Here is a 14856-nt window from a genome sequence, read left to right as displayed (position 1 = left end):
TATGGGCAGGATTTTAGTAATGGAGCAGAGGATTTCTCCCCTGCAAATAGGCAGAAAATACTGTAATATAAATCAGTTGTGATATTTACAGAAAACAAGTGTGGAAAAGCAAGCATTCCTCATGTAAACACGTCAGAAAGGACTTCTTCATGTTCCCCTTTGCAGAGGGGGGCAGTGGATGAGTATCGGCTAATGAGAAACAGATGTCTTCCTCAGAAGAACCACTTCACCATCACAGAATATATGTGGCAGTCATTGAGAATTGCTAACATGTCTTCTCCCTTCCCTCCCCCCAAGAGTTTCCAGTTCAATAAATAGTAGAAAAATAATCCTTTCCTTAAAAATCTTGAGCTGCGTTGTCCCAGGTTCCATGCAGCAACCGGAGCAGGGTCCTTTCGACGTGCCAAAGGAACTGCAGTGAAACCAAGAGCCTTCCCCTCCCCATGCCTCTATCTGGCACTTCTTTAGGCTTCAGCTGCACAGATTCCTGCTCTTCCAGTTAAGGAAACCAAATCATCTCTGGCTCTTCCCCGCTCTCTCCTCTTGGCTCAGCAGGACGGGGCTTCCAAAGCTTCAGCTGCTCTATAAACTCACGGTCCCTTTCTGCAGGTCTGACGTTCCTCCTGCTCCACCTTATTAAAGGTGATGGCAGGTCCATCCATCCAACCCATTTCCCTCCCGTTCCAGAGCCAGCCTTACATTTGTACAAATGTAAAGCTCTTATTCCTAACAGTTTACTTGGGAAGTCAGTGAAATCAGCCCTGGGGAAAAGCACAGGAACAGAGCTGCCCGTGGCTGCATGGATCACGGCTCAGGAGTGAACGCTCCTTTCCTCGCTGTCCGTCAGCATTCCGCATCCACAGTGTGTACCGTGACTGCAGCCTGCAAGTGGTGGCTGTGGTGGAGAGTTGGGTGGTGCAACCGGTAGTGGTGAAACTTGTGACTCAGCAGGGCAGCTGTTTGAGGGGGGGTGTCCAGGTCCAAGTCTTCCTCGTGGTTTCCAACATCCACACCAGCCGACAGCGGGTCGTTATTGCACGGAGGGTTTTCACTGTCCTCCTGAGGGCTCATCGTGCTGTAGCCTAGGAAAGAAACCAGCAGGACTAAGAAGCTGAAACAAGAATAAGAGCTCAATGTTTCACCCAGAGGAGCTGTGGCTGCCCCAGCCCTGGCAGTGTTCAAGGCCAGCTTGGACACAGGGGCTTGGAGCAAGTTTTTTCATTAACAGAAAAAGAAACAAACAAACCCATCCTCTCCTCTAAGTTCCCAACAGATCCCTTTCCCTGGCACCGTTATCAGCTCTGGGGACCTGTGGTCTGTAGATGATCTTTCGAGGTCCCTTCCAATCTCTAGCATACTGTGATACTGTGATACTGTGAAACAATGGCTTTCCTAGGAAGGAGCCCCAGCTCTTGGAGCTGGAAACAACAAAACTTCTTCACATCATCTTGCTGCACAATCACAGCATTACACCTTTAAAAGGAAGAGAGCACTTTCCACCCGCGAGGGTCTGTCTGCAAGCCCCAAGCACATGGTTTTAATGAGCTCTCCATCCACTTAAAGAAGCCTCCTGAATCCACACGGGAATGTTTCACACAGCCAAGCAGCACTGACACTTCCAGCTAAGCACGTGTGCACGGTGCAGTGAACTCGAGGCTGTCCCTTGGCTAAAGCAGCTGCTGCTGGAGTCTGAGAAGGTAAAACCCCCAAGAGGAGCTGCCTGTGGCAGCAATGAGAGGCTGCACTCAGTGGGATATCCTCAGGAAAGGATGCCAGCGGCCAGCTCACAGCCAACCCTCACAGGACAGGATCCTGCTCTCTCAGCGAGGAAGCCATCTCCCACCAGGGCCCCTGATCCCTCTTCTTGAAGCAGGTGCTGGGAGTTACTCTGAGATGACCACGAGATGTGGATTTACCACTGAAACCACCTGTTACCACTCCAATCCAGCTGGCAGCACAAACAAACCCACCTCAGTGCTTCTGAGTGCAAAAACAAAAGCTAGAAATGAAAAAGACCTTCTCTGAATTCACAGAATCATCCTTCTTGGGAACCTTTGGCTATAGCTGAAAACCCACCAGGGCTCCTGAGCATCTCGGTCAGGTTTCCAGCCTGAGACCCCTAAAAGAAGCGCGTTATAAATATCACGCTGAGGACCCAAAGCTGGTTCTCGTTTCCCATGCTCTGAGGCCTGGTTTCAGGCTGGCAGACAGGACCTGAGGAAGACGACTCGGCAGCCCTTTGAAGAAGATGGAATGACAGGAACTAAAATTAGAAGGGCACGTTTCAGGAAGAGGTGGGCAGTTCCCTGCTGACCCTGACGTGGTGACTCCAGAGGTGGCAAGGATTTGCTAGGACTACAAGTAATGGAGCAAAAGGAGCACGAGCCTAACAAATCTGCCTCCACACAGGTCATCTGGCCCCAAATCGGGGTAATTCCTCCTAGAGCAAGACTGTCTCTCAGACATCTGCTCATCCCCATTCCAAAGCTTTGGCCTTTACATTTCCTGTACCTCAGCAATTCCATTAATGCAACCAGAGTCTTAATAACTGAAGAGCTCTGCTGTAGCATACCCAGCCACAACATGCAGCTAAGAGCTGACATCTGTCACACACCGCCTTGTCCAACCCTCCTCTTAATTTATATTAAGCCTCCTGACTCAACAGCATTACACCCTTCTGGCAGCTTCCAGGGTTTAAGGAGACTTGGTCTCAGGGCACAAGAGACACAGCAACGCTCCCTGAACCTAAGCAGGGTTGAAGTGTGCACGTGGCAAACACGCATGGCTGAACACCCTTCATTGCTATGCATGTACACAGTTCACGTTGATCACTGCTTGCTTAAAGGTGATGTAAGATGTCCTCTGTGGTGATGGCATGGACTGCAATAGATGGGCAATATACATGGACTGCAATCATGTGCAATAGAAAGGCTAAGGAGGCACCTGACACAATCAGTCTCTAAATCCACCCTTATCTTACCCAGAAATTCAGGCATCCAGCACATGTTGCTGGAGTTTTCTGGAAGATGCACATGTCACGTCAAAGAGAAGGGCAGCAGAGATGCTGATGTGCCTGCAAGGGATTTGCCTTCCCTCTTTAAGTAGGAGATTTCCATTATCCCAGCTGAACATTTAGATTGCTAGGGCTGGTGATGCAAAATGAACGTGGCAGCTGCAGACCCTCTCTGTGGGTCTGAATTCTGGTGACCCAGCGAAGCTGCCTGAACCCAAAATCAGACATGGGGAGCAGGGCACTGAGCTGCTGCTGTACAGACCCAGCACCCTCAGCAGCCTGTCCCATCTGCTGGAGGGTGTCAGCACTGTCCAACTGTGAAGCAATAAGGAGCAAAGGTTTTTGGGTTGGTTTTGGCAGCCTCATCTGCAACGTGCCAGACACCTGAAGGCGAGCGAGGGAGCGCAGTCATTAACTTGGGGCCAGGGCAGTGCTTCAGCTCTTACCGTGGTCGCTCTCCGTCCCCGACCGCCCCCAGTACCGGCGCCTGCGTTCCGGGCTGTGGGCATGCCGCTCCATCACCGCTGCTATGAACCGGGTGTTGCTGACTGCGAGAGAGGAACAGACACAACTGGTTGTGAAGGGAGGGCTGGCCCTGGCTTGTAGCAGTGGGATAATCAGCACAGGGAGAGGCTTTCTGCAAACTCATTCTGCTCAAATACTGGTTCATAGAAGAAGATTGGCGAGAGACAGCGGAGGAGGAGTAAAACGAAGGTGTTTAAGTGTGGAGCAGATCAAGACTCAGTCAAACCCGCTCACCTCACCTGCTTGCATTAATAGAAGTTACAGCATTACTGTGTCAACACTAAAGAACCTGCGGCAGCACTCAAAGCCTGCTCAGAATGAAACTGAGGAATTGGAGAAGCAGAGACCGAAGCCACGAAACTCAGGCACACTCATTGTTCAGTCTGAGTGCTGACACAGTTTCAAAGCGTGGGTATCACTTCAGCTCTCAGCGAGGGCCCAGAGACAAGGATCTGCTCTGTCCCTGGAGCTCTCCCAGTTCAGATACACCAGCTCCTCTTACAGCACGTCAGTACCACGCTCAAAGTGCCGGTTTTCCTGACGGCTAAAGGAGTACGAGCACCCCAAATCAGTGCAAGTAAGATTTCCTGCCCCGTTTGTTGAACACGCACGCCAGACTTGGCCTCTGCTCTCCAAGGCAGAACAAAGGTGGGAGTTTTCCATACCCTGCTCTGTCACAATTCTCATTTCTCAGCTGATCAGAGCTGTTTCTGGAGGTGCTCCTGATGAGGGGCACACGGGGCAAACCCCCTTTGCACATAACCAAAGCTGAAAAGGAGTAAGTTTTCAGCACGACGCTCAGGGTGCACTGGAAGTTCAAGTCAGAACATGGTTCTGTCTACTGCTCAGAGAGATTTGGTACTTACTGATTCCTCTGTCTTCGTGGCTGTCATCGTCTCTCTCGTCCCTATCATTTTCCAGGTTGGACATACGCACTGACATTTCTACACACCATTAAACACAGAAAAATGCAACTGTTAAAGAGAAAAATTGGGGATCATCTTACTAAGGGCTGTCACCCTGGGAGGACAGTGGAAGCACTTGGCGTGGCTGGGTGAGGAGCTGCAGTCCCCTTGAAAGGAACAGGCTTTGAAACGCCTGAGGAAAGCAAAGGGATACAAAACAGAGCTGGGCTATAAGCAGATAGGGAGGTCATCAGCCCTCATCACACTTCTCACCTCGGCAGCTACCAGTACCCTTTCTCCCAAACACACTTTTGTCTCTCAGACTCCAGTGGGTCTGTCTTATCTACCCGTGTGTAAATAGTGCAGGGACATCACATGGACCAGAGGCAGAAACACCAGTAAAGAAACCACATCCTAAAGAGCCCAAGCAGAGAGGGTGTGAAAACTGTAACTGTCCCACAAGCTCCGCTCTTGTGCGGAAACAAACATAGGTCATGGGTGTGCCATGACAAGGGCCAGGAGGCTGTGAGGCTGGTTTCTTGTGCTAGCTCTAGGAAAAGCCTGCGTTCAGCTTCCGGACGAGAGCTGCGTGTTAAGGATTTCGGGTGGCAGCAGGCCCGGCAGCACCCAGGAGAGGGCAGCAATACACAGTGACCTGGATGGGAGCAGGCTGATGGAAGGGTTAGCTAAAGGGAAATGAAATGGGGTGAAGCACTGAAACAAAACCATGGAAAGAGGTTTGGGATATTTCTAGTTGGTTTTGTGTTGGGTTTTGTTTGCTTGGGTTTGGGTTTTGTTTTGTAGTTGGTTTAATTCCAAACCCTCCCATTTCTCTCTGCAGAGTTATCAGCTCACCCTGAGCAGCCAAAGGTGACATGTGCTGGTGACTCCTCCGATGGATCTGGTGCCGATACGCATACACTGCTAGGACAAGCACCATAATGCAGCCCATAATGCCTCCAGCCACCGGGCCGACGGGTGCACTCTTGATCATGTTCAGAGTGATCACCTCATCCCCTACAACAAAAGGGACAAAACAGAGGGGAAAAAAAGCCATAAACGCTCTGTGGAAATATTTAAAGGAACATCTCTGAAAATTATCCACTCACAGGGTCCCAGCCTGGTTTGGTTTGGAAGGGACCTTAAAGCTCCTCCAGCTCCAACCCCTGCCACGGGCAGGGACACCTTCCACTAGAGCAGCTTGCTCCAAGCCCCCCTGTGTCCAACCTGGCCTTGAACACTGCCAGGGATGGGGCAGCCACAGCTTCTCTGGGCACCCTGTGCCAGCGCCTCAGCACCCTCACAGGGAAGAGCTTCTGCCTAAGAGCTCATCTCAGTCTCCCCTCGGGCAGCTTAAAGCCATTCCCCTTCCCCTTGTCCAAAGCCCTTCTCCCATTATATTTATATCCCATATACATACATATATATATATATATATATAAAAATACTTATATAAAAATATATGCAGACACGTTATGAGAAACATGCTCTGACACTGAAAGCACATGTTACTGAGCACAGTTAAATGCAGCACCTATTCAGAAAGGCAGAGTTACCTATTGCTCCCAAGTCATCCACGTAGGGGCTCTTGGCTCCCACAATGCCACCGAAGCATTCCTTCTGAGGGGCACAGCAGGACTTATCCAGATGGGTCTTCCCATCGCTGTCGACCATACACCACTCACAGTCCAACACACCAAAGCAGTCCCTGAAAGTGAAAACCAAGACAAGACTTTATGTACTTTAAATGTTAACACTCCTTGTTTGACACAGCTCAGCCTATTTTAGAGTCGTGAGACAGAGGGAGGCCAAAATCATCCACGAGCCCTCACATACATAACGTTTGGCCACCAAACCCTTGTCATTCAACTGCTCAGGTACCACCAGGGAAGTTACGCAGGGAAGCTGCATCCTCAGCATGCATCTCCCAAGTCTGTTTGCTCTGTTTTTTTTCCTCCCTCACTCAGCCTGAGCAAATCCTTCTTGTAACCCCTCCAGCAAGACATTCCTCAGCGTGGTGAGGTCTGACTGTGGTTCCACCCTTTCTCTGCAGTCCTTTGGAAGACAGAAGAAAGCATTTGGAAAGTCCGGTCTGAGCACGAGGTGTTCCAGCAATCTCAGCTCCCTGGAGACCTCTTTCAGCTAGCAAAAGAACAACCAGCCCTCGAGCTTCTCTGTGTAATGCTGGAGTGGACCAGAGAAGCAAGAAGCTAGAAATGGACAGGGAGCTACCATCTCTGATGTGTTCCCAAGTCACCACTGCCAAAGCACAGTCTGCATTCCACGAACGCTTCAGCCCGCACACATCTCCAGCAGGCAGACAAACATCACAGCACCATCCATTTTGCTCAAAAGGAAGAATTTGTTGTCCTTTCAACAGCAAATCTTCCATTTGCAAAACCCTCAGTTCTCAGAGCCACAGAGTGTGACAGGAAGGCCATCTGGTTGCTGCTAATGGTGTCGTGCCACACAAATGGGAACCCTGGGGTCTTCTGTTTTTGTGCTGGAGCATAAAGTCACCACTGGTGTGGTGACATTCGTTCTGCTCCATCCTGCAGGGAGAAAACGCCTCAGGCATCGCACCGCGATGGGAACCCCGCCGTGCAGCTCTAACAGCAGCTCACCGCGGGGAAGGCTGCTCAGCCACCTTTCTCCTCCCACAGGAACACAGGGATTGCTCTGCTCTGCCTGGGACTGAGGAGAAAGCACTGGCAGAGCCTCCCTGCTCTCTTGGTACCCACCCCTTGACATTTCAGCCCTGGACAAGTCTCACATCTGTCCTCACTCCCCACATCCAGCCCAGGAGGAGGAGAAGCTACAGCAAAGCGAGGTTGCCTGGCAGTGCTGGGTTAATGCGTGGACTCAGTCTTAAAGGTCTTTTCCACCTAAACTGTTCTGTAACTCTTACAGCAAGCCTGGACCATCTAGGACTTGAAAAGGGAATGGACTAGAAACAGAAAGGAAACCTGCTCAGTGTCTTTTCTTGTCTGATGAGGAAAGATCCAGATAAAACCAAGGTCTCCTATCTTACTGATGACACAGAGATTGCACACTCGCCTTTCATAACCTCCTGCTTTAGCATTCCATTTTAACAGGGAGATCAATCACTCCTGTTTCACCCTCAGCCTTCCCATCCCTTCCTCTCCCTTTTCACCTCATCCCATGACTTTCCCCCATGTGATCTCAGGGAAACCACGTGGGATCTGTGCCCCTATCCCGAAACCAGAGTGCTGCAAGGATTTAATCCCTGCTGGTTTGGGCATCTCCCATTTCCATAGCTGCAGACAGCCACGCTGGGGAAGGCGAGATCAAGAGAATCGGTGCCTGCACAAGGGGGACAGGAGGAGGTTCATGTGACCACTCAGTGCTCCCAAAGAGCCCAGCGGGGTGGCAGCCTCCTGCCTGGGGCCGGCCAACACTTTAAAGGCTGGGATTCCCATGGCACTCTGCTGTGTAAAGCTCTGCCTACACAGAAACATGGAATGGGTTGCGTTGGAAGCGGCCTCAAAGATCACTTAGCTCCAACCCCCTGCCATTGGCTCATGGAGGCAGAGAGCAGCTATAACTTAAAGCAATCAGCTTCTCTAGATGGGACTGTGCACTTTAGGTATGCAAAGGAGTCATGAAAACTTGTAGCTGGAAAACGGGTGACTCCAGAGAGAAAAAGCTTTGTAGAGGTACATTAAAACCCCCAGATGCCTGCCAGACAGTTAGAAGAGCTGGCTCTTAGTACCTGTGTGCATGTACACAGAGCCTGTAAGCATCAGGTCCAGCTGCGTTAGAATGGTCTAACAAAGCAGTTAACAATATGCTTGAAATCCCTCACTTAGGGAATGAGGAAACAGAATAAAGCATCTGACCCTGTTGACTCTTAGCAGTTTTTAACTGGCAGGGGGAAGGAACGCCAAACCAGAAACCCTCATTTTCTTTGGTACACCATAAAAACAGATTAAAAAATACCCAAACCAAACCAGAAAACAACTGCAGGACGACACAAAACCACTTCCCTTCCAGATTTCAGGTTTAAAAGCAAACAAAGAAACAACAATGCCCAAATCCTCTTATCAAGTTACTCCAGATCCAAACCAGAGCCTACCCCTGCTCCCCCATGCTTAGGGAGGAACAGTTCAGTTCCACATAGTGCTAAATAAACTCAGACTACTTCTGCCTAGTGCTGTGCTATGTACTTCTGAGAAAAATATATCTAAAGTCTGTTTTAATAATCGTAGTTTTAATAATTAGAGCTAATACATCATCATGACATGCTCACAGGAACTAAATAGCAGAATGAAAACAAACAGAAGAGAATGGGAAGCGGGATCATTTAGTAAAGAACTGGGGGGGGGTTGCCCAGGAGAGAGCTTGGGAAGTAGCTCTGGGTCATCTGGTTAAAGAAAAGGAGAAGGAAAGGAAAAGGCTTTAGGTATTTCCTGCCTGGCAGCAGTTCCTCAGCTTACCTTAGTTTGTTTCCTCCGTCTTGGTTACAAACTGGTAGCAGGTCCATGAGGACTTTGTAGAAGTATCGCAGGGTGAAGTCAATGCCCATCACTGCCACTGAATGCCCCGAAGACATCTGAGCACTGCAGGGAGAGGAGGAAGAAAGGAAGCGGCTTTCATGGCTCTATTAATAATGGATATTTTAATTACTCAGTTCCCTACCTGACCTGGGACTGCCTTCCTTGCTGTATAAAGAACCAGCTCGAACCCACACCTCCATGCTGAAGCTCAGTTCACCCCCTTTGTGTTTACATCACTGAATCCTAAAACGGTTTGGGTTGGAAGGGACCTTAAAACTCATCCAGTTCCAACCCCTGTCACAGGCGCAGGAACTGACCCATCTCCCCATGGGCTCTCCTCCCTCCACTCTTACAGACACCCCACCACCTACAGACAGTTGATATTTAGCAACAGCCATTAGGGTTAAAACTCCCCACCGACACAAGTCAATGTAGGATGCGGCATCTGCATCTCTAGGCCCCGAATCCCCACCGCCTCACTGTGGTTGTGTTCTGCACTGCTCCTCTTTGCTCAGTCCCCAGCGTTGGGACCCGAGTATGAAGCTGCCATAGACCTGTTGCTAAATCCCTAAAATCCCACAGTGTAGGAGGGATTATGAATTTCAGCCCCAAAACACAGGACAACAATATTGATTAGGGCAGGTTAGGAAGTGCCTCTGTTAGGTGGTGGTGTGCAGGAGCCTGAGGCTGGACCCAATGATGAGGGAATCTCTGTCACCAGGTTTCTAACATCCAACCTCTCAACTTCTGCTTCCTGAAGCACTGGGATGGCACGGCCAGACCAAGCTACCTCTCATCCCTGAAGGATGCACAATGATCAGCTCGTCCTCAAATCCCCTGGTGTGCTGTTGTGCACCTCTGTGAGCCTTATGTTAATGGCAGAGGAGACACCTTTGACTTGCTGCTTCTTAAAATACTCTTCTAAATCATTTTATCTCTGAATCTGGGAAGGAAAATGCTGAGAAAAAGAAGACAGCGAATGGCACAGCTGGGCCACACAAAGCAGAGGCTGTTGGCAGCCCTTTAGCACATAAAACCAACTCTGTTTACTGGACTGGAGCTTGGTGGCTTTTAAGGAGGTGCAGTGAAGATGCAGACAAATCTGATTTGTAGATTTACAAATACAGATCCTAAAACCCTGCCTTTAACTTGGTTTTCACATTACCCATTTCAGAGAGAAGGAACGGGAACAGGATGACAGTGAAGCAGCACGGATACATTTAACTGTATATGGCAAGGCATCAAGCTATGAAGTTACTGCTCTGTCCCAACAGGGAAGAAGCCAACAGGAAAAAATGAAGGTGATGTTTACTGTCTACTCTTTATACAGCCTCATTCTTTCTCTAGACCACCATGATGACCCCTACTCATCTTTTGCCTCAGTTTTCAAACAGCAAAAGACACAAATATTGTAAACTGCAGTGATTTCTAGCCTTAGACAAACATTTAAAAGGATTTCATGTAAAGAAACCCAAAGCGTCACCAAGGACAGCATCCAAAGAGATTTCCAGTTACCCCCAGGAGCTTCCAGGGACTCCCAAAGGCTCTCGAGGTGTCCCCAACTACTCCACTTGCCCTCAGGGTCCCTTAGAAGGGTTCTCACTTAATCCCAGTTACCCCCAGCAGGGTTCTGGGTTGCCTTCAGGGGTTCCCAGTAGCCCCCAGTGGCACCCAGAGATTCTCAGGGGGTTCCCAGTTACTCTCAGTTGCCCCCAGAAAGCTTCTCAGTACATCTGGGGGTTCCCAGTTACACCCAGAGGCTCTCGAGGGGCTCCAAGTTGCACCAAGTTGAACCCCACAGGTTTTGGGTTGCCCTCAGGGGTTCCCAGTATCCCCCAGGGGCTCCCTATTGCTCCCAGCTCTCCAAACGGTATCTCAGGTATCACCCATGATGAGCACAGGGACAATGGGACCATGGGGACACGGTGTGGCACGTGGGGACACAGTGGGACGCTTGCGGACATAGTGGGGCACATGGGGACACAGTGGGATGCATGGGGACCATGGGGACCTGGGAGCTGGAACTCCTGGGACCGCTCGGATTAAATCCTGCCTTTAGGCAGCCTTTGGCTTCAGTGTGTTCATTTGCTCCCCCTTTCCCTGGTTCCTCCCTCACCAGCAGCCCCTCTCCTTGGTCCCGATGGCAGCAGCAGCTCTGGGCGAGAGCTGCGTCAGCTCTTCTCCACCCAGAGAGGGCTGGAGAACCTCAGCTCTTCCCATAGCGCTGCCCACAGGGCAAGGAGGAGCAGCAGGAAAAGGGACCCACAATCCTTCGCTGATTATTCCTGCACCTGAGCACCGTGGGATGGAAAACCAAGAGTAAGGAGTCAGTGTGAGCAAGATTCCTGTTCGGGGCTCTCGCTAGCTCCCATCGTGCTCAGAGGAGCTTTACTTGCTGCAGCAGTGCTTGTCATCCCCATTCATGGGGAACCAACGGGAAAGGACTTAAAGTTTGTGCATCAGCGTTCACCATGTCCGAGTGCTCGAGCACACGGAACCCAGCGGAACCCCCACAGAACCCCATTGAACCTCCATAGAACCCAGGGGAACTCTCACGGAAGCTCTATGGAACCTCATGGAACCCCCATGAAACCCCATAGAACCCAACGGAACCGAACTCTCGCGGAACCCAACGGAACCCAATGGAACACAACAGAACCCGTCACCTGGCAACGGGAGACTATAAATGCCCCGCAGAGCACAAGCTGCCAGGGCGAGAGACAAGAGAAGCTGCCCTGCAAGAGAGCAGAAAGAGGTGGGTGCCCATCCCATCCTTCGGGGGTTACAGGAATGACCCAGAACACCTCAAGCAGCCTCACCGGAGCCGCTGCATTGGTCAGCACCGTGCAAGTGCCGCTGGCTCAGCCGCAGCCAAGAGCTCCGGGGCCCGAAAGCCTGGCATCTGCCTTGACTCTTTTAGGGAGAGCAAGGGCCTGTGGGGAGGGGACAGGGGGGAATGGCTTTAACCTGCCAGAGGGGAGACTGAGGTGAAACCTGAGGCAGAAGTTCTTCCCTGGGAGGCTGGCGGGACACCAAAACGGGTTGAACGCAGAAGCTGGGCCTGCCCCATCCCTGCACTAGTGGAAGGTGTCCCTGCCTCCTGCTTGCAACTGGATGAGCTCTAAGGTCCCTTCCAACCCAAGCCGTTCCATGATCCCCAATCCCCCAAATCACACCCAAATCACCCACTGACAGGGACTTGCTGGTACTTTCTACAGTAACGCAGGCGCTGAGAAAGGTGACGCTGGGTGCATGGACACAAGGATGCAGGATGGGCACGAAACCTAGGGAAAAACATGGCATTTCCTGGGCGCTTGGACTTTTTAATGCCACTTGAGGAATTCCTAGGCCATTTTAGAGTTTCATAGAGTCATAGAATAGGGTTGGAAAGGACCTTAAGCTCATCCAGTTCCAAGTCCCCTGCCATGGGCAGGGACAACTCACACTAAACCTTCTCTGTGTTCGCAGGCACCTCCAAGTTGTTCCACTCCTTTCCTGCCATGAGCAGGGATTCAATGGTTTATTTGGATTTGTTTTGTCTAGGTGTCCTGTGTGAGAAAGAGCCCCAGTGATCATAGAACAGCCTTCCTCTTCCTCCTCCAAAGCCACGAGCGATTCCATCCAGCTCTTTGGGGTGGTGTTAGGTACGAAAACCCTCATGCCTGCGCTCAACGGGTAGTAGGACGGGAGGGGGCTCCACAGACCTGTGGTCGTGTCCCCCGAGGGGGGGACATCCGCGGGGTCCATCTCCTGAAGCTTCCAAGCACAAAGGGTGAAAGGAGGGAAATTTGGGGTGGCAGCTGGTGATTTGCAGTGGTGAGGATGTGCTGAAGGCTGAAGGCCCATCTTGGCAGAAGGACTGCAATGTTGAGCGGGTTTTCCTCTCTTCCAGGTGGGATGGACTCTGGAGACTCTGGGCTCTGCCTGATGGAAGATGTCACCAGCACTGGGCCGTGAGTGATTGGACCGCACCAGGAATACCACGAACCTTAGGGAAAGGGGCGCTGAGGGAACCACTGCTGTGGGGTCAGCGTGTGGTCGCTGCAAGTGCCACGGGCCGGGCAGGGCTCTCGGTGCCCACCGGCCACAATGACGTTGCCTCCAAACACCCGGGGCCGTTGCGGTGCAATCCCAGCTTTGGTCCCGAGCCCAGCACTGCAAAAACCATTCCCAGATGTCCTCTTCCATCCACGCTCGTGGCCTCAGCTCTTCTTTCCCCGCTCACTCTTAGGCTCAAAGCAAAGCTCCTGCCTCCGCTCAGGGTTTGAGGACAGTGATGCATCTCTTCACCTCTCGCCTTCCTCACCTCCTCTTTCTCCTTACTGCAGGCACATTAACATCGGCGCCCAGTATCAGGCAGAGATCCCAGAGTTTCGGGATCCCTCCCGCTTGCCAATGGAGGAGGAAGAGGACAAAGCCTGGCTCGTCTGGGACCCTTCAACACCGGATCGAGGTTTCTTTAACGCTTTTCTTCCAAAGAACCCCCGAGATGTTCCTCCCGTCACCCCCTTGTTTGCACAGAACCTTGACTTTCTCTTCCCGCTCTGCTTGCAGTGACCGAGCTCCTCAACCTAGCGAGGTCCAGCGACGTGCCGCGCGCCAAGACCACCTTAGAGCGTGCAATGCACTGCCTGCACGAGGCGCGCGGCAACGTCCTGGTAAGAGCGGCTCTTGGGGCGTCATTAACAACGCTCTGGGACGGCCTTTGTGTCCCTGGGGCGAGCTGGAGGCGCTCCCAGCTCTCTGCTCCATGCGCTGCAATCTGGGCTCTAAGCTCAAGGGACCGGTTCTTGGTGCCACAGCCGCGTTAAGGGCCGGTGGAGCATGGACCTGCCTCGGCATCAGAATCATTCCCGCAGCCCAGGAGATCCTGGAGCGCTCTCACCAAGCGCTGCCCGGGCTGAGCAATGTCTTTTTCCACTCACTTCCACAGGAGGCTCTGGAGCTGCTGCGCCAGGGGGGTCCCCAGCCAAATCAACACCATCCGCTGGCTGGCTACCATTATACAGGTAACCTCCAGCGTGGGGCTCTGGCCTTGCACAGCTGCTCTCTGAAGGAGCAGAGATGTCAATAGGGCACTGAGGAGCTGTGCCGACATCTCTCTGCCTGCGCTCATCTCCTCTTTCACACCTTGGGGATCCTTCCCAGGTATGGACACGTGGACCCCCCTGGAGCAGCAGCTCTTTGACATCGCCTTCCGCAAACACAAGACCGATTTCCACAAACTGCAGCAGGAGGTAAAGCCGCTGGATGCATTTGTTGTACGTGTGTGCCTTCAGGGTTTGCCTCCGCCATCGCCCTCACAGACTGCTTCTCTTCTGCTCACAACAGATTCCAACTAAGACCGTAGCGCAGTGCGTGGAATATTATTTTACCTGGAAGAAGAAGATCAGACTCGGCCACAAAACCGTTGTGATCAGGGGAGGAAAGACCAAAAGGCTGCTAGAGGAGCTGGAGGAGCCTGAACACAAGGTGCTCAGTTATTCCCCACTTGCAACTTTGGGGCAGCAAAGGGCGACTCCACTCCCGCCGCTCAAAATTACCCCAATTTTCTGCTGAGGTGCCTGTCCTCACCATCCCATTAAAGCATTTGGGCTCACTGGTGTTCAGAGGATCTCACCAGGGCAGGCTCGGCTTGACAGCTGCGTTTGTGCTGGATGGAACACGGTCCCATGTGCACGGGCCCTTCCCAGAGATTTGAAGATCCATTTCCCCTTCAGCTCTCCACCTGTTGGGAAGAGAAAGAACAAGAAGGAATATAGCAATAAACTCTCTCTGGTTTACAGACCGTTTGCAGCCCCAGGACGAGGCGCCGTGTTCTGCCCCATCAGAACCTACCACCAAAGGGGCAGAACCGGCGCCAGGCTCCACACCAGCCCAGCGGCGGCAGTGACGG

The 14856-nt window shown here is 51.8% G+C and overlaps 2 protein-coding genes across 2 annotated transcripts in view; both read right to left on the bottom strand.

Moving 5' to 3' along the window:
• The window catches only part of LOC133277640 (ribonucleoprotein PTB-binding 2-like), a 67335-nt gene that overhangs the window by 26307 nt on the left and 26172 nt on the right, over positions 1 to 14856 (bottom strand). The window lies entirely within an intron of this gene.
• LOC133277637 (VWFA and cache domain-containing protein 1-like) lies at positions 46 to 6130 on the bottom strand. Its single transcript, XM_061469666.1, has 5 exons — positions 6000 to 6130; positions 5299 to 5460; positions 4405 to 4482; positions 3460 to 3561; positions 46 to 1082 (listed from the first exon to the last, which is right to left on the bottom strand). Exons 1-5 carry the CDS (start codon positions 6115 to 6117, stop codon positions 844 to 846), a joined length of 699 nt encoding a protein of 232 aa, XP_061325650.1. The 5' UTR covers positions 6118 to 6130; the 3' UTR covers positions 46 to 843.

This window comes from Pezoporus flaviventris, unplaced genomic scaffold, assembly GCF_033815535.1.
Source record: "Pezoporus flaviventris isolate CSIRO_AGI_PZ_B2104156 unplaced genomic scaffold, CSIRO_AGI_Pfla_v1 ptg000059l, whole genome shotgun sequence".
NCBI lineage: Eukaryota > Metazoa > Chordata > Aves > Psittaciformes > Psittacidae > Pezoporus > Pezoporus flaviventris.
This window is presented reverse-complemented; position numbering and strand designations above follow the sequence as displayed.

What these genes read in the sequence shown, in the direction of transcription:
- LOC133277637 (XM_061469666.1), bottom strand. Translation starts at nt 6,117, where the DNA reads ATGGTCGACAGCGATGGGAAGACCCATCTGGATAAGTCCTGCTGTGCC. An exon ending in GGATGACTTGGGAGCAATAG is followed by an intron (nt 5,461 to 5,999) that starts GTAACTCTGCCT and finishes CTTTTGTTGTAG; the next exon opens with GGGATGAGGTGATCACTCTG. An exon ending in GGGGACGGAGAGCGACCACG is followed by an intron (nt 1,083 to 3,459) that starts GTAAGAGCTGAA and finishes TTTCTTTCCTAG; the next exon opens with GCTACAGCACGATGAGCCCT.